Here is a 24,801-nt window from a genome sequence, read left to right on the forward strand (position 1 = left end):
ACTTCTCCTGAAATTTAAAGCTATGGAGTGAATGAAAGAGAAATATATAAGTAGAAAAGAATAGAAAAGTAGTAAAAGTAAAGTAAAATGAATTTACATGTTCTTCACTATGATAATTTACTAATTATAAAAACAATTACAAAGTTGCTATGCAATATAAAAAAGAGATTATATTATATTATATTATAAAGAGGGTAGGAAAACAAAAACACATAAACTTCATTCTTGAAACGTGTCAATAAACTAGGAGTAATGAGTGCCAAATCACCTATACGTGGCATGTCACAAACATGCAAAAATTTCAAGAACTCAACACGTTTCACTTTTTTATCTATATAATAAAACCTTTATACAATTAAAATATAAAATTGGATACAATCTCACTTTCTAGATTATCTTATCTTATTTCATAATTGGAAAGAAAAAAAAAATCGTTTGATAAAAATTAATAAGAAAAATAAAATGTCTATAGTTTCATCATCACAACAACAACCACCACCTCCATGGCAAGTTGTTGTTCTTCTATCAAATCATCTTGATCCAAAAACCCTAGCTATTTCTTCATGTGTTTGCAAATCATGGTTAATTTCTATGTCTTTAGATCAAATATGGCAACCCCTTTGTTCTTCTCATTATCCTTCTCTATCAACACTTCATAGTTTTACTACTACTAATAATAATGATTCGAATGTTTCTTATAGGCGGTTATTCGCCCTTGGTCAGAGGGCGAGTAACCGTCGATTAAAACAACCAGTGAAACCTTATATTTCGCTTAATAACATCATATTTGCACTAAACATTTACAAAAACTCTACATGTATGGTGAGTTTAGTCAAGCATGGAAATCAACTTAGTTTCGACAAAAAAGGTGTTTTTCGATTCGATATCGATGTTGAGCAATATTGGAGGAGGTAAGGTGTTCAATTGAATTTTTTTGATCAAAAATTATATTTGTTTTTATACACTCTCCTCTCAATTTATGTGGCATAATACTCAAATTGAAATTCGAGAGTCCATTTAGTAAGAGTGTTATTAATTATTGTGGTTTTACTATTTTATACCTAGTTTTTAAATATATAAATTTTATTTTGGAAAGTTAAATTGCGAAATTTTTAGCTTTGCCACATAAATTGAGATAGGAATATTATGAATTGTTGAATTTATTGATAATTAAATGTATTTATCCTTTTTTTCTGAATTTTCTTGTTAGGATTCTTGGCTCCGCCACTGATATCAAGAACAAGAACGGGGATTTGGGCCTGTTCGATACCCTCGGAGACGTGAGAGTAACGTGGGATGTAATTTTGGAAGGGTATAAAGGGGTTTTCAATGTAATGAATTGTAAAGGAAAAGGTAGGTTTGTTTTAGGGTTGGAAGGATGGTTTTCGGAGGAGCTACCACCGCCGGGGTGTTGCTCGAGCGATACCGTTAGCGGTCTCGTGGCGGATTTACGGTTAGGATTGAAGGTTGAAGATGGAAGAGCAATGGTGGAGAAAATGAGTGCTGGAATTTTGAGTATAGTGAGTTGGAGATATTTATTTGTTGATGATGCTCTTAGGTATTTGCAACATTTTCTTTCACCTTTTTGATACTGTAAATATTGTGATAATTAGTTAGGAATTTTTTGTGCCTTTTCAGTTTTTCAAATGAAACGTGTACTACTTTAGTTTGGGAAAAAAAACTTTATTTTTTATCCAGCTAATATATTGCTCGTAGCTAAAAAAAACAAAGTAAAATTACTAAGAATTGTGATGTTGGATAGTAAAAGGACGTGTATGAGTTAAAAAATTAAAATTTAGCTACGCACTATTTATCAACATAGGAATAATGAACTTTGCATTCCTGTCTCCTGTATAGCGGCTTTGACATTTTTAAACCCTAAAAGTCTCAAGTAAATGAGAATGTCACTAATAAAATTCGTAGTTAAATAGTAAAATTCATATTCACTAATTAGCTAGTGACAAGTAATGAACGACTTACTAGGTCTTAGTAGTTGAACAATAAAATTCATAGTTACATAGTAAAATTGGTGCTAGGTAGCTGGTAGTAGTTAGCTAGTGACAAGTAATGAACGATTTGTGTAAGTGGGTAGTAGTTAAACAATAGAATTCCTAGAGTAATGAACGATTTAGGTAGCCAGGCAGTAGTTAAACAATAAAATTCCTAGTTAAATAGTAAAATAATAAATTTTGTAATTCTTATTAGCGATACACGATATATGGATGAGATTTATGTAACTAGCAAATGTCGCCAATTGAAAATTTAAGCTATAATTATATATATAAAATACAAGAGTATAATTAGGCTATAATTAAGGAAATTAAATTTTTATATATTAGGAACTAAATATATAGAATCTGTCAGAATATATTTAACATATATTCTAACACACTCCCAGGTCAGCAGCGAGGTCAGCTCCATTTCCTCCTTCCTTTGTCTTTGTCTCCTGTTCATCCTTGACCTTCTTTTCGAACTCGTTAACACCGGTTCCCTGTTGCTCCGATCTCCCCTACGCCTAGGACGTTGTCTGGGCCAAGAGCCATAGTTAGTTGATGTTTCTGCTTGTTTTTTCCTCGTTGTTGATACCGGCAGTCAAAGCGAGAGGTCGCCGAATGTTAAGACTGACTCAAAAATTTTCAAATAACACCAACGGAAGGTATTTGGTGAAGATATATATCTGTAATTTGATAACGAGATAGGATATGTAACACTCGAACCTGGCCACGGGCCACCTTTTCTATACAAAATATATATCCATTTCAATGTGCTTAGTGCGTTGATGCTGAACAACATTATCAGTCAAATATATGGCACTAACATTATCACAGTAAATCAAAGTAGCCCGTGGAATAGGACAATGAAGTTCCAAGAGCAAGTTTCGCAACCAACATGACTCAAAAACCACATTGACAATCCCTCGGTATTCTACCTCTGCACTCGAACAGGACAAAGTAGCTTGACGTTTGACGGATCATGAGATCAATTTATCACCCATAAAGACACAATAACCCAACATCAAACGTCGTGTATCGAGGTACCCACCCCAATCAGCATTAGTATATGAGACAAGAGTGGTTGTGGAAGAGAGATAAAGGTAAAGACCATAATCCAAAGTACCTTGTAGATAGTGCACAATGCGCTTGAGAGCGTGCATGTACTTATCTCGTGGGTCATGCATGTATAAGCATACATGTTGCACAACATAAGTAATATTCGATCTCGTGAACATCAGGTATTGTAGTGCCTCTACAAGACTCCGATAAAGAGATGGGTCCTTTAACGGTATACTCATAGTAGCCTCAAGCTTCGATTTTGGAGCAATCGGAGTAGGAGATGGCTTACACGATGACATGCCAACTTGGTCAATGATCTCGATCGCATACTTTTTTTGAAATAAAAATAAACCGCATGTGTGACGAGTTACAACAATGTCCTAGAAACAGCTCAACTAGCCTAAATCCTTCATAGTAAATTCGGAGCTAAGAAATGATATGATAGACCGACGGAGCACATCAGAGAAAGTAGTTAAAATAATATCATTGACATACAATAAAAGATAATCCATAGAAGTACCTCGACGATAAACAAACAAGGAATGATCGGTCTTACTTTGAGAAAATCTCAGGGTATGGACATAATCAGCAAATCGCTTATATCAAGCCCGCGGAGCTTGTTTCAGCCCATACAAAAATTTCTTCAGCAAACATACAGGATTGGGTCTATCAGGATACCGATAGCCCAAAGGTTGATATATGTAAACAGTCTCCTTGAGTTTGCCATGTAAAAAAACATTCTTGACGACAAGTTCATGAATCGAACATGCCTTGGAGAGAGCCAAACTAAGAACCATACGAATAGTCGGTTTGACAACTAGACTAAATGTCTCACCACAATCCACGCCAACCTGTTGATTTTATCATCACCTATAAAACGAGCTTTATGTCGCTCAAACGAACCATCAGATTTTTCTTTATGAGTAAAAATCCATATACACCGAATAACAATAACATTTGGAGGACGGGGCACCAACTCCCATATCTTATTTTGAATAAGAGCATTATATTCATCATCCATAGCCATTTTCCATTTGGATCACGAAGAGCAGATACAGAGTTACGGGGTAGAGTGAACTTTGAAACGGATGTAAGAAGGTTGAAGGATCTCTTAGGCTTATAGATCTCATGCTGACTCCTAGTAACAGGATTGGTGGGTAGACTAGAGGGAGAGACGGTAGTGGGTGGAGGAGGAGAGCTAGGTGGGAGAACGGAAGAAGACGCTGGAGTCGGCCCAACAGGCAGCAAAAGAGAGATCTGCCCAGATAAGGGGGCAGATCCGCTGGCTGGGCACGATGGGATGGACAGGGGTGTCGGAGGACGGTGGTGATCCGGTAGATTTGTGGAGGTAGTGAGATGATGAACCACATAGGAAGAGGGTCCATCGTCTAAAAATTGATACGTGTGATTTTGAGGAGTATGTAACTTGGCAAAAGAAAATTTCGTCTCATCAAATATTACCTGACGGCTAGTGATAATTTTTTGAGATGACAAATCAAAGCATTTATACCCACAATGATGTGACAGATATTCCAAAAAAATACACGAGGTTGACCGGAGTTGAAGTTTGTTTATGAGTATGGAGGGAATGAGAGAATAACGTAAAACAACCAAATACACGAAGATAAAAATAAAAGGGATCATTCTGATAAAGAATGCGAAGAGGGGATTGATAGTTTATCAGTTCATGAGAAAGAATGTTGAGAAGGTAAGTTGCCATTTGCAAAGCATGATGCCAAAAGTAAGGAGGAAGGGAAGCTTGAGCCAATAAGGTACGAACAATGTTATTAATCGTACAAATTTGTCTTTTGGCTTTCCCATTTTGAGGAAATGTGTGAGGACTTGACAATCAAAACGACAGATCATTGGCTTTAGAAATCCCAAAAGGGGCCATTATCAAATTTTGTGTCATTATCACATTGAATATTCTTGATGTCCCGCTTAAAGTGAGTTCGAATAAATGTCTTGAAAGTTAAAAATGTGGAAAAGGTTTATGATTTTTGCGATAAAAGAAACGTCCACAAGAATTTAGAATAATCATCCATAAATAAGACATAATATGGATGACCTGAGGAACTCAAAATGGGTGATGTCCAAAGATCACTATGTATAATATCAAATGGCATAAGAGTGCTAGAATTCGAAGCATAAAATAAAAACTTAACATGTTTTTCAAGAGGACAAGAATGACAAATACGAACATCTCTACTTTGATTACAATCCAGCAATTTATTCTTCCTAAGAAAATTCAACACAGGTGGTTTCGGATGACCCAAACGAATATGCCAAAGAGATGATGCCAAAGCAGCAAAAGTAGACGGTGAAGTGACTGGATTGGTGATTGAATAAAGCTCTCCCCGATTATTACACCTCATTACCAACCTCTTCGTTTGAAAATTCAAAGGGATCAAAATTAACAGAGACAAAGTTATCAGTGATAAATTTGCGGATGGACACTAAATTTTTAACTAGGTGAGGGACATGAAGGACATTGTTTAAGTGCAAGAGAGGACACGAGGAAGACAAATTCATGTGAACATAACCATGAATTGAAATTAATTGACTATTACCAATAATTATACCACATTTATTACTCTTATTAAAATAAGATATTAGGTTACCTTGTGTGAATGTCATGTGAGAAGTGGCACTGGTGTCCATGTACCAATTTGCATCCGGAGGAGTGATCCCAAGAGTATGCATGGCGGCTTAAATGTCTGTAGGAGTAGAGGCTGTCGGGTAGGCCTGTTGAGGTCGGGGGCCAAGAACACCCGCTCGTGGTGGCTGCTGTTGTCCATAATTGGATCGGGACCAAAACGTTGAAGGATATGGACACGGTGGTATAGCCCAAGGACTCTATGATGCCATTCATGGCCACTGCTGCCCGCCAGTCGATGGAAAATAGAGTGGAGGGTTCTGCCACGCTGACTGCTAGGGCTGGGCGTTCGGTATTCGGTTCGGTATTTTCAAAATTTGAGTTTGATAATTCGGTAATCGGTAATTCAAAGTATATACCAAATACCGAACTTTCAAACTTCGATTCGGTAATTCGGTAATCGATAAATCAAACTTCGGTTCGGTACGGTATTCGGTAATACCATATTGAAGTCAAAGTCCACACGGAATATGTTAGTAGATCATATTCACAATAACAATAATAAGAGATGTGAAGATTTTTAATAACAAACTAAACAATGGATCGAATACAACTGAGTTTCAAACTAATTGTAAAAAATATGTACATTATGGCTTATTCAAAATCTCCCAACTTCAAAGACATATATAACCCCAATGATGAAAATCCAAGCATTGCAGAAAGCCAGAAACTGTTAAGGAAAAAAGGGAACCCTCTAGTCAATCAAGAGACTTAGTAAGAGCCAGAGGTGCGACATTGGTTGTTCGACTTGTTTCATCCTCCATCTAAACATAGAAGAGATAAGGAAAAAACAATCAAGCAGCAAACAAGAAGTATCCATTAAACAAACACAAGCTAATAAATACTCCTGATATATCAACTACTCATCGCGACAGCCTACATGTAAGAAAATGCATTGTTGTAACAGTTAAAGGTTTAGAACTAACAACTAAAATGAAAATCAAAACCACGAAAGGGGAAACTCCAATGTCGCAATCAGTCAGAAAATTAACACACTCTTCCAACCATATCAAGCAGCAAACAAGAAGTAACCATTAAACAAACACAAGCTAATAAATATCATAATCCCAAATATCAGCAGATTAAGATGATGTGTAATCAGTTTTCTACGTCGACTTCTAGCAATTAATGACACGGATGCCATAGTATAAAAACAACAGTTGCTTCAAAGAAACCCAAAACTTGGTACTCGACACTTATAAATCTAATAAGAACTAAAGACAAGATAAATCAACCAGTCCTTAGCTTCAACTTTTCCACACGCATATTAAACTGATCGACTAACAGAAAAACTCATATATAAGTATAAGTATAAACATTGGTCTCGTATTCATAATCGAAATACTGGCCACCTAATAGGCCTTCACAAAACAACAGTAACATGAAACTTGTCATTGTTGGGATTTGGAAAAAGCATTAACCAGATTAGGCATAAAGAGTGACAGAAGCCAATGAGGCTGTTAAGTTTTCTCAATGACTGACTATAGTACCAAAAGGAGTAACATCTTAATTACTTCAAGAAAATTAACAGAGAAATGCAAGGTAGGAGAATGATGTTAGATTTACATTGCAATATATCATTTCCGACACAATTTTTTCCAGCAATAAGAGAACTCGGCACTTTGAATCAATAGCAAGCCGAAGTGATGAACCAAGTGTCTGCAATGAATCCTTGAAATTTCAAAAGAACATCTTATAAAATGGAAAAATGGAAAAATCACATATAGGTAATAGTAAAGAAACTAAACGAACACATTTGGCATAAGTACACTCGCGATTTTTTTGACTCATCTATCAAAAAAGACAATGTAAAAGCAAAGGAGCTTAAACCTCTCTTGGAAACCTATAACTTAACATTGGTTGTCGACTTGTTTCATCTTCCATCTAAACATCGAAAGATATTAGAAAAAAAAACAAATCAAGAAAGGACCCAAGTAAGTAGACAGAGAACTCAGAACAGCAAGTCAGCAGTTAAAAAAAACATTAGAAGAAGAACAATGGGCAAACACCTACAAAACACGGTTAAAAATGAATGATTTTAAGTTTTGTAAATGTGTACAAACATGGTTAACTAGGTAAGAGGAATTGAACAACATCCCCAATTTGAGTTCTAGAAAACAAATTAATCGAAAAATGGAAGAAAAAAAAGGGAAACAAAAACTTGGAGAGTAGGTAAGTCAGAATACATTAGCATAAATATTGAAGCTCACAGAATCATTTGCTGACTCTTGCATATTGTAATTTCCTCCTCCTTACCATTGACAAGAAAGAAATAAATATGAACTTTATACTCTGAAAACACAAAGAAGTCGAACAAAAAAAGAAATTAACTTTGTGAAGAATGGACACAAAAATCTGATACCAACTTCTAATGTATGTTGCTAAAACAGACTAAACATGTTGCCTCAGCTGTATGTCGAACCCTCCATACAGTTCTTGTCTACAGTTCCACTCACTTCAGATTTTCAGATTTTCAGGATAATAAGAGACATCAATCAACATGAATCTCTTACCTGGAACTTCTATTTCACTAATTCCGTACAAATTTTTCCAAAAGATTTGATATTTGATGGAGAACGGGAAGCTGATGGTGGCGTGAAGGGCTGAAGGCTGCGTGAAGCTAAAGGGCTGAAGGCAGCATGAAGACTGAGGTCTGAGGCGGTGGTAAACTCAGAAGTTAGAACTTAGAAGTGAAGAGTGATGAGTGAAGAGTGAAGATTAGGGTTGGGCAGTATAGAGATAATATTTAATACTGAAATGGATAGGTTAATTGGGCTAATGGGCTGTTAGGGACTTAGGGTATGTTACATAATTGGGCTGGGACTTAGGGTATGTTAGATATAGTTAAATTATACGAATGGGCCCAACAGAAATAATTATAGGAGGCCCAATTGCCAATAGAAATAAATTCGATATTCGGTAAATACCGAATATCGAACGGGAAAATTATAAAATACCGAAACTGAAACCGAAATACCGAAATTTAACATTTAGGTACCGAATACCGAACCGAAATACCGAATACCGAAATACCGAAATAATCGGTTCGGTTCGATAATTTGGTTTTCGGTATTTTATGCCCACCCCTACTGACTGCTGCCCAGTGTCACGGCTGTTGTCACCTCCCAGCTGACCACCACGGCTTGTATTACCGCCGCTGCTGGCAGCACCTTTACCGCCTCCATGACCACCATTGTTGCCGCAATACTTTTCGCAATTATTGCTTCGTTTGTGGTTCCTCTTCCCACTATTAATATTGCGATTGGAAGAGGAATTATCAGGAACATCAGGTGGACCCTCGGACGAGCGAGCAACTAAGGTAGCGGAGGAGCTTTGGGCCGTTTTCTTAGCACGCCAGCCTCCTCAAAAGTGTTTATCGAATGGGCTTGATAAAATTGAAGCAAAGGGTCACATTGGCGAATAAGAGTGGCCACACCTTGGTAGAGCTCAGTAAGGCCATAGACCAGTTGAAAAACTAGTCAATCGTTAGCGATCGGGGAGCCGACATTCTTGAGTTGATCCGCCAGATATTTGAGATGCTGACAATAGGCAGAGACATTCGAAAAATTTGCCATGTCTACATGAGTGAAGTCCTACTCAAGGTTACAGCACGAGAGTGTTTGTTATCTTGGAATATGACACGCAAGCGATTTCAAACCTCTATCGCCGTGGTGTCGGGTTCAAAAATTGTATGTAAAAGATCATGAGATATAGTAACATAGAGCCATTGGAGAACAGTGGCATCAAGGGTGGACCACAACTCTTTGTCCTCCTCTTGTTGAGGCCGTTTCTCCATGCCCGCTGCCGGAGGAATAATATGATCAATTACTCGATGGGATCTTGCATGAATTTTAAAGAGTTCCGCCCATGTGGAATATTGTACGTTCTCCATCTTAAGAGTGATGGGAACATGGTTCTTGTTGTTGGATGAAATGAAGATTTGGAGTTAGACATGGTGATTGAGAAGAGAGGAAGATGGAGAGGAGAGGGGCGGCGACAGCGAAAATCCGAGAAGAATAAAGAAGGTCGGATCATGCCCTAGATAGCTGATACCATGAAAGAGATTAATTCCTTGATTTATTTCATTAACCTCATCAGTTTATATACACAAAATACAATAGTATAATTAGGCTATAATTAAGAAAACTATATATTAGCAACTAAATATATACAATTTGTTACAATCTGTCAGAATATATTTTTATATATTCTAATACCAATATCACTAGAATATAAAAAGGTGGTATGTATGAGCTCAATATTTAGCACAAACGTCTATTTATGATCAATTTAAAGTCAACTAAGTACTTTAAGTACAGTAAAATATTTATCACTTCAAATTTGAGGAAAGATTCATGAGATGCAAATTGATACATATTTAGATTATTATAGTAATAGTGTTGTAGAGTTTTTTTTTTTTTCATGTTTTAACTAAGAACATCTCTGTCAAAAATTTATTTCGCATTAAAAATTGATAAAATAATTGAATAATTTTAAAACTGCTCAAACTTGATTAACAGTCAAAAAATGATTATTTTCCAATTTCTTCCTTAAATAAAAGGGAAAATTACATGAACAAGTTAATATATACTGGTTAATTAATTAATATAGTTATAGTTTAGCTAATTTATAATTCACCACTAACATTTTTTGTTAATTGCGGCTCGAGTTTATATAATCCGCACGTTGTATAATTCGTAATTTATATAATATAATCTGTATAACTTTTGTATAATGTAATTTTGTATAATATAATTTGTATAATTTATATAAAAATAACTTAATTAACCGTGAATTATACAAATGAGATAATTTAAGCTATAATCCGTAAATATATAAATTATAATTAAGGAGCTTAATTAAATTTATTATAATGATTATTTTGTGAAATTTATCTACAAAAAATACTTTGGGCTTAGTGGATAAAGGACTATACCTTATAGGCCCAAATTAATTGGATAAATAAACAAAGAAAATAGACTACAAAACGAGGGCCCATATTTTTAATTAATTGCAGTTTGCTCTTCTCCATTTCTTTCTCCGGCGAAACCCTGATGTAAGTTTTTTCTTTAATTTCCTTTTTAGAGAATGAACTTTTAATGGTAAAAAAATGGGAATTACAAACTGGGTTTTTATAGTTTTGTGTCTATTTCTTGATATATGTAGGAAAATCAGTTCTTGATTGTTCAAATAGTTGGATTTTAATGGTACCCAGAAGTGTGTTTGTTTAGCTGATACAATGAACTTTTAATGGTGAAAAATGGAAATGTGAATTTGGGTCTTCATAGGTTTGTGTCTATTTGTTGATATATGTAGGAAAATTTGATTTTTGATTATTTTAATAGTTGGATTTTAATGATATCCATCTGTGTATTCGTTTAGCTGATATGTTGTGTATGTAACCTGTTTGATGAAATGTCTATGAAAGAATTTGGGTTTATTTCATTGTTAAAGTTTTATGATCAGTCAATACATTAACTATAGGTGAGTTATCATGTTAGTCAGACTTTCATTTTGTGTCTATTTCTTGATATATGTAGGAAAAATCGATTCTTGAATATTCAAATAGGTGGATTTTAATGATAACCACAAGTGTATTTGTTCAGTTGAGTGTGGTTATGTTGTGTATGTAACCTGTTTGATGAAATGTCTATGAAAGAATTTGGGTTTATTTCATTGTTAAAGTCTTACAATTAGTCAATACATTAACTATAGGTGAGTTATTGTGTTAGTCAGACTTTCATTTTTTATATCCTATTGTTTATATATAAGTGGCTAAGGAGTATGAACCACTGCATGAACCACGTCCGATTGTGCTTTGTGAAGCTTACAGAAACAAAGTTCACCCTTAACACTTGGTTAAACTATGTTTGGGAAACTATTAGTGAACTGCACCCAAGTGTGTGATCTTGCAAATATCAATAGAGGAAAAAATGCTAGGAGATTTCTACATTTGCTTGTACCTGTGCTGATGGAAGATCATATTTTTCTCTCGATTGTGCACTTAGAGAATTTTATTTTACTTTTCGTTCTTTTCTAATGTTTTCACAGGGAACATTGACTTGCATTGACAGACTCAAATAATTATTGTGCTTCTCTGCTTTGTAGACGAACTGAGATTGTCTATAGGTGTTGAGGGGGATTTTGTTTAGCTGACGAAATGGTGGGCTGGGAACGGCATCTTCAGTGCATACTTCGTCAGGCTGGGAAGAGATATCAACAAAATCGAACTGTTTCTATCAATTCATTGTTTCACTCAAAGGCAACTCCAGTACATGGTAAATCTTAGTTTTTCTGTGTGGAGCATGAGGAAACTGATGTTAGAAATGTCTCACGATGAGTGTGAATAGACGATGCAATGAGAGTAAAAGCAAGTCGAATTATGGGCCTCAAAGATCTGCTTTTAGTTGCCTTCAAGTCCTTTTCATTTCTTATGTCTCAAGTTATACATCAACTTATTTGATAGTTGAACATTATGCATTTTCTAGGTGAGGCGCCTTATTTACCGAGGCTGCAGAATACACTTTCCCCTTGCATATCAAGGCCATTGTACCAATATCTACAACATATGGTAATACTTAAAATGTCCTTTACTTGATCGATTGTGCTCATATACGGTGTGCTGAGTTGATATTCTGTGATTGTGTTTGTCTTGTTTCAGTCGGATAACCTTTTTATATGTGGTAGAGCTTTATGGTAACAAAATTTCTTTAGTAGGAGATCTTGTCTTATGTTCATGGCTGTTAGGGTGTTAGCCTAAAGCATGTGTCATGCAAGCAACTAACTCCTACATTGAGACATTTACAAAACAATCTAAATATGAGTACCTTAATGTACACTTCGCTACTACTTATAAGAAAATACACTAATAGTTTAAGATATCTATAAGGACATTAACATATTATGTCTTTTTTAAATGCTTTTCTTATTTGACATCTACATTTACAGTATAGATATGCTAACTCTTGTGCCTGAAATCTCCTATTCAATTGCTTATCATGACTGCAACTTGCAAGCTACAAAAGACACTTGTGCTTCTTTTTTCTTTTATTTTTTTGATAATCGTGGTGTCGGGGCTTATGTTCTTTAGTTATCAAATGGCTCACCTGCAAAATAGAATTTAATTGGTTCAAACAGTTCCATTGTTTTTGAATGTTTATTTTACTTTTGATAGGGGTTGTCTAGTTCAAGGACATTACTTGCAGACGATGCAACACCAATTTCTTCTCCATTAACACCAATGTTAACATCAAGTACTGGAAGTACAGAAGCAGAGAAAGCAATTTCTAAACCTTCAAAAGTTCAAGCTATTTTGAAGGGTATAAAACAGGTATGAGATGCCACAGCCTTATGGTTTTATGAGAATTATATGTTTCTTGTTTCTTTTTAGGTTGAGTTTTTAGATCTTTCTTCTTCACCTTACGTAGGTCCACCTGCTGCTACCTTTAACCTAGCATTGCTTGCTAAGGAAGGTTGCCCCGAATTCCTAAATATCTTCTACCATATTTTCTCCTTACAGAGCAGCCATCCACACATTCTTTCTACCAGATTCTCCCTGTCGACCAAGGCAGTTGGCCTTATTTACAGGAAATAGTTCTCCACGATTAAGATTGGGGAAGTTGCTTTTCTTTTTTGATAACTTTAGTGTTGGGGACAGTTTAAATCCACAGCAGCTAATCCATCCTTTACCTGTTACCTCCCCCCAACATAGTTATCGGGTAACTCTACTCACCAAGGTTTAGATAGATCTGAAGAATTCACCACTCTACTCACCCGTCAGCAGCAACTGCTAATGATCCTAGACTTGCTATTCTTTTATATTTTAGTATGTTTTCCTTTTCAGAGCCCAAAGAAGGTGAACTTGGTTGCTGCATTAGTTCGTGGTATGCGTGTTGAAGATGCATTGTTACAGTTGCAAGTGACGGTAAAACGAGCTGCCAAAACTGTCTATCAGGTGAGGTCACTGAAGTATAGAGTTGTGAACTTGACAATTGTTCTTTCCCAAACACCAAAGAGCAAGCCCCCAAGTTGTAGTACTATTGTCTAACATGAGATGTATAAAGAAGTTGATTACTCATAGTTCAAGCGTGATATAACGGGAACATTTCTCGTGTAGGTTATACACTCTGCTCGGGCAAATGCAGTGCATAACCATGGATTTGATCCGGATCGTCTTCTTGTTGGTAAAATGACAGACAATAACTTTAAATGTTTTCATCTCATTTCTACCCTTAAGAGTACTTCATCCTTATTCATGTTTGATGCAGCTGAGGCATTTCTTGGGAAGGGACTTTTTAAGAAAAGGTTGTCTTACCATGCTAAAGGAAAGTGTGGAATGATGGTGAGGCCAGAATGTAGACTGACAGTGGTGCTTAGGGAGATAACACCGGCAGAGGAGGCCGAGATAGCTAAGTTGAGAGTAAGCAACTTCAAAAAGCTAACCAAACGTGAAAGACGTCTTGTCCCTCATAAGCTCATTGAGACTACTCCAATATGGAATCGCAAGAGCAAAGCTAGAAGTAGCGGCGCAGGTGCTGTTGCTGAATGAGTTGCGATCCCATTGTAGTTTTAATTTTTGTTAGAAACTTATGCAAATCCACATAAATATCAGTGGTTGATGAAAATCCATTGCATCTCATCACAGTACTATTTTTTTTTTTTTGTAACAGCTGTTAACTTAAAGTTGATCCCTGGTTTCTGTTTTCTTTTTGCATGGCAACACTCTCTCCTTTATATAAGCTTTGTTGAAGTACCTCAATTTCTTTCTCGATTAAACTATCTGGTACCCGAAGTTCATTGGCCCGACAAATTCTAATTCATGTTCGATACTGTCACAAGCACAAGTACAGAGTAACTCTACCTATCAATACTTAAGCAGATGAGAAACGACAACTATTGGGTAACAATATATTAAGGAATCAACTTTTTCTTCTTTTCATTCTCAATCATGCACTCAACAAATGCAGATGGAAAAGATTCTACACAATACACATGAAAAAACTAGCTTTGCAATCAAAAGAAGTTATTGAACAACAGGATTTCGAATAACATAAACTAATACAAGCAACAAATCTTGGTTTTAAACATCAAGATCTCTGTGTCTGATGATCTCGACGCCTAAGTAATCAACAGGTCCTTGAACAGCCACATGAGGCTTTCCTACTTGAACACGAACAGCAGATACCTGCGGATACATGTTGAGGGTTGTCGATGCTATGAGCTCCGCCACATTCTCTAGAAGTTTTCTTGGTGGACCTTCTACAATCTCTTTCACTATACTGCAAATTCTCAGATGAAAATGATATCAAGTCAAGATAAACATAACGATCAACAGAGGAAACTGCTCAGCAAACATCAGGCCAATACAAGAACAATTTCCCAAATGAAGCACAATTGCAACAACCACTCACCTGTATATATCAGTGTAACTTAGAGTATCTGACAAGCAGTCAGATTTACCAGCTGGTTGAAGGTCCATCCAAGCATCAACATCCACCAAGAACTTCTGTCCCAGCTTCGTTTCTTCTGGATTCACCCCGTGATATCCATGGAACTTTAAACCCCTCAACACAAGCTTATCTCCTCTTGGTATGTCCATGTTACCTGTCATTGATCCTCTTATCCCATTTCAATCAATTCAACAATAACAACAATTCACTAGCCAATATGCTTTCCTCTCTTGCCTTTCTTTTGTTCATGGTTCGATATTCTGGTGTCCTAGCCTCCTAGGCGTAGAAGAACCACACCAATCAATCTCAAACTTGGTGGTTAAACTTTACTGCGGTGACGATACCGTATGGGAGGTCAACAAATCCAGTGTGTAGAGAGGCTGGGGAGGGTAGAGTGTACGTATATTTTACCCCTACCTTTAAGAAGGTAGAGAAATTGTTTCCGAAAGATACTCAGCTAAGCAGACAGTGAAAAAGATAAAATAGCAACAAATAGAAACAACAAGAAGATAATAAGATTCTAAAACAACATATAGTGATAGAAATCTAAAAGTAAAGGAAAGAAACGAATAATGCTAAAACTCTAGGAAAGGGAACATGATACACCCGATTATTAACTAACCTTCTATTCTACCATGATCTTTACACGAATTTGGTCTAACATGATCTTTTTTTTTTGTTTTTACAATAAATTCCTTTCTTTTCAAACGTATCATAGTCTCTAAACAATAGTAATGGGATAGTTGAGAACTAAAGGTCTTGAGTTCAAGTCATGGAATCAATCATTAATGTTTGCGTTAGGATAGACTGTCTCACTGGATGCAACCTTTCCCTAGACCTGTGTGAACACGGAATGTTTTGTGCTTTGGACTAGTAACAAATTTCATCTAGCATTTCAAACTAAGGGAAAAATGAAGTAATTTCACATAAATTCTCAAATTTCCCCCCTTTCACATAAAACAATTACTTTACATTGTTATACACTAATCCAATTTGTTTGCAAAATCAAAGATTACTAGACCCCAATGGATAGTTAAAAATGAGTATCAAATTTTGCACAAATTAAGAAAGAATTAACTTTTAAAGTACTTACTGGTGCTTGGTGATGCCATGAATTTGTTCTCAAGTCAGAAACCAACAAGAAAATTGCTCAATTAGAAAAAGCGTCTTGGTGGGTAGCCGCAATGAAAATAGTGTAAAATAACAAAAATCACTATAGTATAATAGGGGGAAAATAAGAAGATATTTTGAGATTATAAAATAATAAATTATGACTAAAACCAAAAGTGTCTATTAGTCGAAAAAGCAAAACTGAGTCAGTCAGACTAATTTCTGAAAAATTAATTGACCCAACACACGTTAAAAAAAATATTAATCTCTTAAATTTCTATTTCGTGATATTAAAACACTGAAAAAAGTAATATTATTAATGAAAATGCAACGCGTATTGATAACCAGGCCTATAAGACCCGGACTAGCCAAGTTTGGGGGTCAATGGAGTCGGATTACTTATTTTCAGAAAATTAATGAATTAATATATACGAAAAAACTCTTAAAATCTTGAATTTATATTTCGTGACACTGAAATGCTGAAAAAGAGATGTCGTTAATGAAAAAGCAACAAGTACAAGTTAACAATAAATTTAGTATAATTTCATAATTAGAGTCTAGGAATATTCTTATCTCGTGAAAGTAGTGAGAAGTGTTTTCGATAAATCTTTGATTCAGGTAAAACATTTTAAAGCAGAAATATAAAAAGAATATAATAATGAAGAAGTCATTATTAAAAAAAAACATAATTATACCAATATTAAAGCAAATGAAATCATAGTATTGTCCACTTGTTACTAGTTGTGCTCAAATGTTATTGTTAATGAAAATAGAGACAAATGTGGGATCACTTTCATATATTGCATTAATTAATTCTATGAACTTAGACCAAAACCAGAAATTTCCCCCACTTGGCCCAAATAAAGAAAGAAAGTGGAGCTTGGACTCTTCCTAGCTAGTGCCAATGATGACGAACTTTTAGCCTAATGGACCTTACCATTAAGATTATCTGTTAAGACTTTTTTCAAACAAACATTCATGTTATTTGTTATTTCTCCTGTATTAAAAGGTTAGCAAATCAGAAATAATAAAAATAAAAATAAAAAAATAATATTTGAGTGCATTAAATTTACTGTGTGTCCTTAAGAAATTTAATTTCCTTACTATATCCGAGGTTATAAATTATTTTCTCCCAAAATAAAACGGATGAACTATTAAAGAAGTAGCGGTACCTCAAACTTCAATAATTTTAGCGAACTCAAAAGCCAGCAACAAAATCACGCAAAGACTCAACTTTGTTTGAAAGAAAATATATATTTAGAAGAAGGAGAAATTTTGATGTTTAAAAATGAGAGAATAATCCACTATTTATAGACAACAAAGGATAGTGTGAACAAGTGCTTATTGTGGCTTATCGAAACAGACACAACCTTTTTCAAAAGTCACAATCTTTCAGAAAAGTCGTAACTCTTTTAAAAAAACCAAAACTTTTTGGAAAAGTCACAATCTTTCGAAAAGTCACAACCTTTCATTTCTCATTCACGCATTTAAAACCCAACATTATTTTGGAAAAGCAATGCAAAATATCTTGTACTAATTTTGGAGCTAATTTAATTATATATATTTTTTTAGGTATCTAGTGTTATTCTTTTGTACCAGTATAAATAGAGTAAAGATGACATACTAAAAGTTTAGATAACTAGAATAATGATATTACTAGTGTATTTAAAAGAGATTATTGATAGAGAGCGTACCAAACCATTAACAAAAGTGATACGGAGACATGGCCAAGAAAGGATTGATATAGCGTACCTAACCATCAACAACATTTGACTGAGACCATGTAATTATCTCGCGATTTGAATTTAAAGCAACCTTACAATGTATAAACAACAATAGCTAAACTAAACGTACCAACTCGGGAATACAATGACTCTATCCTTCCGAAAAAGTCCTCATCTTCTGGAGACATAATCTCACAAATAAAATTTGAAAAGAATAGTATAGGTGCAACACCTTACATCTAACTTTAAAGTTAGAGAGGGTTGTTTCCAATAGACCTTGACTTAGGACATTGAGACATGGCCAAGAAAGGATTGATAGAGCATACCTAACCATCAACAACACTTGACTGAGACCTTGTAATTGTTTTGCGATTTGAATTCAAAACCACCATAAAATATCTAAACAACAATATACCAATATAATTCCATAAGTGATATTTTAAAAAAAATAACGTATATGCAAGACCTTACACCAAATTTTAAAATTAGAGAGATTATTTTCAATAGATCTAGCTCAGGAAAAAACATATCACATATCGGTTTCTTCTTTGTTCTGCCCAAAAGGCTGAAACTAGAGAGGAAAGGTATAAGAAGAAAAAGCAGAAATTAAGAACAGCCTTCTAGAAATGAGACTCAAAAGACATGCTCTTCTTTGAACTTTTTGTCAACTGATTTTTACATATATATTTTTTTTCACTTTAGACAAGTTTTGCTGTTTACAAGTTAAAAAACTGATGAAAGGATATACTAAAACTATGAACAAGGCTAGATACAAAAGTGCCACCTACCTTGCTCTATACAAAAGATTACAAGTACTAAAGACTCTGGAAACTTTCTCAATTGCTGCTTTTCAAAGATTAAAAGCTGCAAATTAAGAACTGACATACGCTCAAACTACAAAGCAAGAACTTATTTGCTTAAGCTAAACTACATTTAGCGGGGCTGCTGGATGCGGCGAAGACTGTTCTTTGGGCTAACAATCTTTGCTGGTTTCTCATAGAACTTTGGAGGCTCGATAGGAGATTTTGGCTTTGGCATGCTCATTGTCCTTACGAGTGCCTCAGAACCCTTGGGCACGCCTGTTGTCGAGAGAGAAAACGTGATTTAGTAGGTATCATTGTACAGGAATGCCAGTAAGAACCAACGACACAAGTATCATGGACTATGGAAATGGAGATAATGGAGATTGTAGAGTATACCAAATTGAAGCGTATCATTGACACCAGCGAGTGATGACTTGATTCCTTGTTGCCCACTTTCAGATGATTGGAGAAATTCTTCAAACTGAGCTTCCATGTTCAAAATATCCTCATCGACATCAAGATCAATATTTTCTGGAAGCAAGTCAGCAACATCATTTCCAGCAAATACAAAATCATCATCGCCGTATTCCTCTCCTTGATGCTGGCTCGTCCAATAGTCACGGAACCATGTTGCAGTTGTTACCAAATTCCACCATTCAGGTGAAAAGTCCTCCACCTGTCGCACATAAGATGGGATGAAGAGAGGTGCATTCGGATTCAGTGTTGACGACCTTCCTCCAGAAACTAACGCCATTCTCCTTTCTCCAAATTACTATCTGAAGATGTTCGAGAAAAGAATGAATGCAACATATTAGTGCATAAAAAAGCAAATAGCCAAATATGATCACATAGTCTAGGAAGCTGCAACTCAAACATTCAATTATAACCCAATTACTAATAACTAGAACATCAAAAACTAGAAACTTTAGTAAAACTACTTAAACAAACCCCCCTTGAGGAATGATTCTATGATGATAACCAAAACCATGGGACCAATTACAAACAAATGTTCTCTAATTAATAAATAACATCTATCAAAAGCGAATAATTAAAACTTACTAAAACTACTATTGTTTCTCCATCATTCTTTCAGATTTAACCATCAAGCTCTAACAGAACTACTCAAACAAATTCACATAATCATACAAAAGATCTTTTAGAATTTCGATATCATTTCCTATTATTCCTTCACTTCCCTAATGCATCTACTTGACGAATACATCAAGTATTAACACTTTCACCAAAAAAAGTAGATCTCTTTTTTAACCAAATTTTCAGTGTAAATACATCGAAACTACAATCTATAGTTGCAGTTCCTACTTTAAAGCCATCTTCCAATCAAATTTTCCAAGTCAAAACATTTTTCAGTTGATTGATTGACCTTGACTTGGGAAGTAAGAATATTGGATCAAATCATTTTTCAGTACTTCCAAGTCAAATTTCATACTCATCAAAGTATACTTCACGATCCCTAGGAAAAAAAATTCATCGCAAACAAATATCAATCGTTTTAAGCAAAAATTACATTAAAAATCCAAATTTCAAAAATAATTCCACAGATCTGATTACCAAAAGACAAATTTCAAATCAAATACAGTTCAGCTAAAAGATGTTCATCTATCAATAGAAACAACCAAAAAGAAATAAAAAGAACAGTAAAAATCAATCATTTTCCGGGAGAACTTCTCACTTCCAAGTCAAACTTCATACTCATCAAATTATACTTCACGATCGCTAGATAAAATGTTCATCGCAACCAAATATCAATCATTTTTTGCAAAAATTACATCAAAATAATCCAAATTTCAAACAAATTCCACAGATCGGAAAAGCAAAAGATAAAATCTCAAATCAAAAGGCATAAATTCAATATTAAAATTTCAATTCCGTCTTCTAACTGATCAAATAAACTTCAGCTAAAAGATGTTCATCTATCAATAGAAACAACCAAAAATCAATCATTTTCCAGTAGAACTTCTCACTTCGAAGTCAAACTTCATACTCATCAAAATATACTTCACGATCTCTAGAAAAAACGTTCATCACAACCAAATATCAATCATTTTAAGCAAAAAATGCATCAAAAAATTCCAAATTTCAAACACGATTCCACAGATCGGTGAACGGAAAGACAAAATCTCAAATCAAAAATTAGAAATTCAATACAAAGAGCGATATTGACAGTACCTTAAGGAAGATAAAAATATCTTTCAACTACAGAAGCAGCTCGTACACGTATGAAGTCTTATCTTCAATCGGAAAAAGGTCTACTATTTATAGGCAAGAATGCGAAGCCTAGAAGGTTCGTAACCGAAGCTTAGGTTCGGGGATGACCAAGGCAACCTAATGATTGACTTACAAGAATTATATTATATTCCTATTATAACTATTCTAAATAATTTTTTTTAGATTTTTGTTATGCACTGTTCGAATTTTACATTCTCAGTATATATAATTTATATATAATTTTTAATAGTATGATCATAATTATGATTTAACTTGTTTGATTATTTTTGTTAATATACCCATCGAGATGAAAGTGTCGAGATTATTTTCATGAATCTACATTATGATTGAAATATTATTTTTTTACTATGATTTATATTTTTTATTTATTATAGTACTTTCCACGTAATTGTGAAATAAATATTGCAGTAGTACCTTCGTGGATAATGACTTTATCCATATTGTTAGTGCATATGTAGTGGGTATCCATGTTGTTGAATTTATCAAATATTCAATTGGGACAAATGACTTTGTTTTTTGGTTATTTGTAAGAGATATTTAATAGGTCAAGAGTTTTTTTTTTTAGATTGAGTCGAAATATTTTCGAAATAGGATTGTGTTTGACTACTTAAAAGGTGAAAATAACAGGCAATTATTTATCATGTAAAAATAGCTATAAACATTAAGTCACATCACACATCTAAACTATAGAAAGTTTTGGAGGAAAAAAATTGCTAGCATTTTTTTTCGTTAATATTCAATATTCGAAATTTACTTATTAGATTAATTCAGATCAACGCTTTTTTATACTCTTTACTCTTTAGAGGTGAGAAACCCCAATTTTCTTCTCCTTTCTTACTTTCTCGAGTAATGGAGAATGGTTGAGAGGGAAGCAGGTTCCACCTCTAGCTAAGGAGGAAGTTTCAATCGATAGGCAATAATATTGACAAGCCCAATAAGACGTGGAAGTGAAAATCCAACATACTTTCGATCACATGAACAGAGGATCAATCGACTGAAGTTGTTATTACAAACATCGAATATATGAAAAAAGAGATAACGTAAAGTCTTATATTTTAAGAATTCAAATATAAGATCTTTATTAAAAGATAAAGCAGCATCGTCTCACCTCACTGATGGTGGTATATTCTTTTTATATATTCAATTCAAAGCATTATTGATAGGGATGTATCCTAAGATTAAAAATTACATTGATTTGATATTAAGAGATGAAGAGAAACAAGATAGCTGACATTTTTTGTCCATGAGAAAATAGTAAAATAAATAGACTTGTGTGACATTCTTTAAGCCAAATGAACTACTTAATCCTTTGTTAGTGACTACTGATAAAGCATATTATTACGCAAAGTACAGTGTCTAAATAATGATGTATTAAAGAAGGAAAAAAGAAACTCCACTACAAAAATCTATTACTTAATCCATAATATAATTAAAGGTTGTCGTTTTATATCGAAATAAACTACTTTACATAAATCGGGATGGGAGGAGCATAAAATATAGAGACAAATTTCGTACTAAAATTTTATGAGTTCTGAATTATAATACGATTTTAACTAATTATAATAACTATATGTACATATTTAATAAAAAAAAATATATACAAATTGAGTAAAGATTATCAAGTTCGATCAAACTCGTATTTAGATATTTCGTCTCATTTATCCAAATTTTAATATAAAATATCTTATAAAATTAATCGAGGCGCATATCTGGGGGTGGAGTGGTATTGGAGACAAAGTAGCGGGTAAAGTGTTAAAGTCATGTACACGTGTTGATATTCAAGTCGAGAAAGAGAAAATTATTGGGCCAGACAACGCATGTTATGGGCTTGTAATTGTGGGCCAAGTGTATACAATCCAACGGACTATACAAAAAGGCCCTTTTAATCTAATGGCTCAAAATGGATTGAGTAGTTATGTTGACGTGTTTCAAATTAAAAAAATCTCGTAAATACCGCTATTAACACTTATTTAATTATTTTGACAAAAAATAAGTAGTATATATATATTCGCATGTATATTAGTATTTCATCTTAATTAAAAACCGCACAAATAGAGTATTTGAATATGTATGTATGTGTGGCCAATTGTATATATGTGTATATGCTATAAAATTACATAATGTTGCTATGTTACGTAATTTTTTCAAAATATCACTGGAAAAAGTAATATGTGAGCCGAGATCATTAGGAGCCCGTTTGGATTGACTTATAAGTTATTTATAAGTTGTTTTCAGCTTTTTGAGTGTTTGACTGACCAACTTAAAGTCATTTTGTGTTTAAGATAAACTCTAATAAATAATTGAGTTTGTTTAGATTGATTTATTTTAAGCAACTTATAAGTTAAAATTAGCTTATAAGTAAAAAAAATAAATAGATTGCACATACTTATTTTTTTAATTTATAAGTAATTTTTAACTTATAAGTTACTTAAAATAAATTCATTCAAACAGACACTAATTCGATTTTCTTTCTTCAAAAAATAGTGTAATGTGGGACCATTTAACAAGTGGATCCTTATGATTAACATTTGATCACGTGGCTAAGTTTGGTAGGTAAACGGTCCAATCCATTCATTGAATTTACTTTATAGGCATGGATGATTAATTAATTAATTAATTAATTAAATATTAATATTATGCTACTTTCTCTAGGCATTAATTATAAATTTATTACTAGACCTAACAAGATAAAATTTTGTTCACCTATAATAAAAAAACACAATAAATATACTAAGGTTATGCCAAATTGGCCACTTATGCTATTGTTTTCATTTCATCTCCTCTTTAAATGTTTTCATTTGATTTTACAAGAAAACAAAAATAAATATGTATTTATTACTTATTCTTGATGCTACATGTTTACTTTATTTTATTGTTATTTTTAGCTCCTTTCTCATAGACTTTGCATGATTTTCTTGTTACTTGCTATATTCCCTTCACCGTCTTCTTCTTTTTTTGTACCTGGATATGTTGCACTTGAGAGTCTTTCGAAAATAATTTTTCTATCTTCATGAGCTAGTGGTATAGTCTTTGTACATTCTATCCCCTCCAAACTCACTTGTGAGTGTAATCATTTACAATTTATTAAATATAAATTTGTAGAATGGTTCAATTTATATTAAATTCAAGATATATTAGTCCAAATAAATATTTTGGATTAATAAAATTGGGTCAATTATTTAAGCCCAATAAATGTGGATTTAATTAAAAACCTAAATCCATTGATTTGGGCTATAAAGATGACTCCACTTTGTTAAGCCCAATATCATCTCATCCTAGAGGCCCATTTTCATGCCACATGTCAAAGTTAGGTGGCAATCCAAGTCAAATTAAATAAGCCACTAAAATCATGCCACATGTCAAAGTTAGGTGGCAATCCAAGTCAAATTAAATAAGCCACTAAAATCATGTCACATGTCAAAGTTAGGTGGCAATCCAAGTCAAATTAGATAAGCCACTAAAATCATGCCACATGTCAAAGTTATGTGGCAATCTAAGTCAAACTAATGATGCCACTAGAACAATGCCACGTGTCTATTAGACATGTTGTGACCAATCAAATTAAAACTCTTCAACAAAGAAATTTGATTGGTCAGTTCAAATCAACCAATCAAATCACACCCTCATACCACTCCCTACAACTATAAATAGGGGTCCTCATTATTCTGAAAGGTTTTTTTTTGAAGAACAAGAAGCAAGAAGAGAGCTCGTGAATCAAAGGCCGCAAATTCTCTACAAAGCTACAAAGTTCAAGCAATC

At 34.0% G+C, this 24,801-nt stretch overlaps 4 protein-coding genes across 9 annotated transcripts; 2 read left to right on the forward strand and 2 right to left on the reverse strand.

Annotated features, from left to right (window-relative positions):
- Positions 1–426: 426 nt before the first annotated feature.
- Positions 427–1,589, forward strand: LOC129869977 (probable F-box protein At5g04010). Its single transcript, XM_055944526.1, has 2 exons — positions 427–911; positions 1,211–1,589. Exons 1-2 carry the CDS (start codon positions 463–465, stop codon positions 1,587–1,589), a joined length of 828 nt encoding a protein of 275 aa, XP_055800501.1. The 5' UTR covers positions 427–462.
- A 9,105-nt stretch (positions 1,590–10,694) lies between these two features.
- Positions 10,695–14,461, forward strand: LOC129871252 (uncharacterized). Of its 4 annotated transcripts, none has more exons than XM_055946154.1 (7): positions 10,695–10,765; positions 11,818–11,987; positions 12,198–12,280; positions 12,884–13,039; positions 13,553–13,663; positions 13,826–13,892; positions 13,977–14,461. In XM_055946154.1, exons 2-7 carry the CDS (start codon positions 11,870–11,872, stop codon positions 14,255–14,257), a joined length of 816 nt encoding a protein of 271 aa, XP_055802129.1. In that variant the 5' UTR covers positions 10,695–10,765; positions 11,818–11,869; the 3' UTR covers positions 14,258–14,461. The 4 variants fall into 4 exon arrangements, with proteins under 4 accessions (XP_055802129.1, XP_055802130.1, XP_055802131.1 ...); XM_055946155.1 differs by having other exon boundaries at positions 10,699–10,765; positions 11,761–11,987; XM_055946156.1 differs by lacking the exon at positions 10,695–10,765 and adding an exon at positions 10,851–10,997.
- A 158-nt stretch (positions 14,462–14,619) lies between these two features.
- Positions 14,620–16,387, reverse strand: LOC129870616 (dihydroneopterin aldolase 2-like). 3 transcript variants are annotated; one of them, XM_055945435.1, is made up of 3 exons: positions 16,252–16,387; positions 15,120–15,312; positions 14,620–14,987 (listed from the first exon to the last, which is right to left on the reverse strand). In XM_055945435.1, the coding sequence occupies exons 1-3, from the start codon at positions 16,268–16,270 to the stop codon at positions 14,789–14,791; spliced, it is 411 nt and encodes a 136-aa protein (XP_055801410.1). In that variant the 5' UTR covers positions 16,271–16,387; the 3' UTR covers positions 14,620–14,788. The 3 variants fall into 3 exon arrangements, with proteins under 3 accessions (XP_055801410.1, XP_055801411.1, XP_055801412.1); XM_055945436.1 differs by having other exon boundaries at positions 15,120–15,487; XM_055945437.1 differs by having other exon boundaries at positions 15,120–15,426; positions 16,252–16,272.
- A 2,232-nt stretch (positions 16,388–18,619) lies between these two features.
- LOC129871043 (protein EARLY RESPONSIVE TO DEHYDRATION 15) lies at positions 18,620–21,089 on the reverse strand. Its single transcript, XM_055945908.1, has 3 exons — positions 20,983–21,089; positions 19,192–19,571; positions 18,620–19,071 (listed from the first exon to the last, which is right to left on the reverse strand). The coding sequence occupies exons 2-3, from the start codon at positions 19,547–19,549 to the stop codon at positions 18,926–18,928; spliced, it is 504 nt and encodes a 167-aa protein (XP_055801883.1). The 5' UTR covers positions 19,550–19,571; positions 20,983–21,089; the 3' UTR covers positions 18,620–18,925.
- Positions 21,090–24,801: the final 3,712 nt, after the last annotated feature.

Source organism: Solanum dulcamara, chromosome 10 (assembly GCF_947179165.1).
Source record: "Solanum dulcamara chromosome 10, daSolDulc1.2, whole genome shotgun sequence".
NCBI lineage: Eukaryota > Viridiplantae > Streptophyta > Magnoliopsida > Solanales > Solanaceae > Solanum > Solanum dulcamara.

What these genes read in the sequence shown, in the direction of transcription:
- LOC129869977 (XM_055944526.1), top strand. Translation starts at nt 463, where the DNA reads ATGTCTATAGTTTCATCATCACAACAACAACCACCACCTCCATGGCAA. An exon ending in GTTGAGCAATATTGGAGGAG is followed by an intron (nt 912 to 1,210) that starts GTAAGGTGTTCA and finishes TTTTCTTGTTAG; the next exon opens with GATTCTTGGCTCCGCCACTG.
- LOC129871252 (XM_055946154.1), top strand. Translation starts at nt 11,870, where the DNA reads ATGGTGGGCTGGGAACGGCATCTTCAGTGCATACTTCGTCAGGCTGGG. An exon ending in TTTTGAAGGGTATAAAACAG is followed by an intron (nt 13,040 to 13,552) that starts GTATGAGATGCC and finishes TTTCCTTTTCAG; the next exon opens with AGCCCAAAGAAGGTGAACTT. An exon ending in TCCGGATCGTCTTCTTGTTG is followed by an intron (nt 13,893 to 13,976) that starts GTAAAATGACAG and finishes TGTTTGATGCAG; the next exon opens with CTGAGGCATTTCTTGGGAAG.
- LOC129870616 (XM_055945435.1), bottom strand. An exon ending in AGTTACACTGATATATACAG is followed by an intron (nt 14,988 to 15,119) that starts GTGAGTGGTTGT and finishes GAGAATTTGCAG; the next exon opens with TATAGTGAAAGAGATTGTAG.
- LOC129871043 (XM_055945908.1), bottom strand. Translation starts at nt 19,549, where the DNA reads ATGGCGTTAGTTTCTGGAGGAAGGTCGTCAACACTGAATCCGAATGCA. An exon ending in CAATGATACGCTTCAATTTG is followed by an intron (nt 19,072 to 19,191) that starts GTATACTCTACA and finishes TCTCGACAACAG; the next exon opens with GCGTGCCCAAGGGTTCTGAG.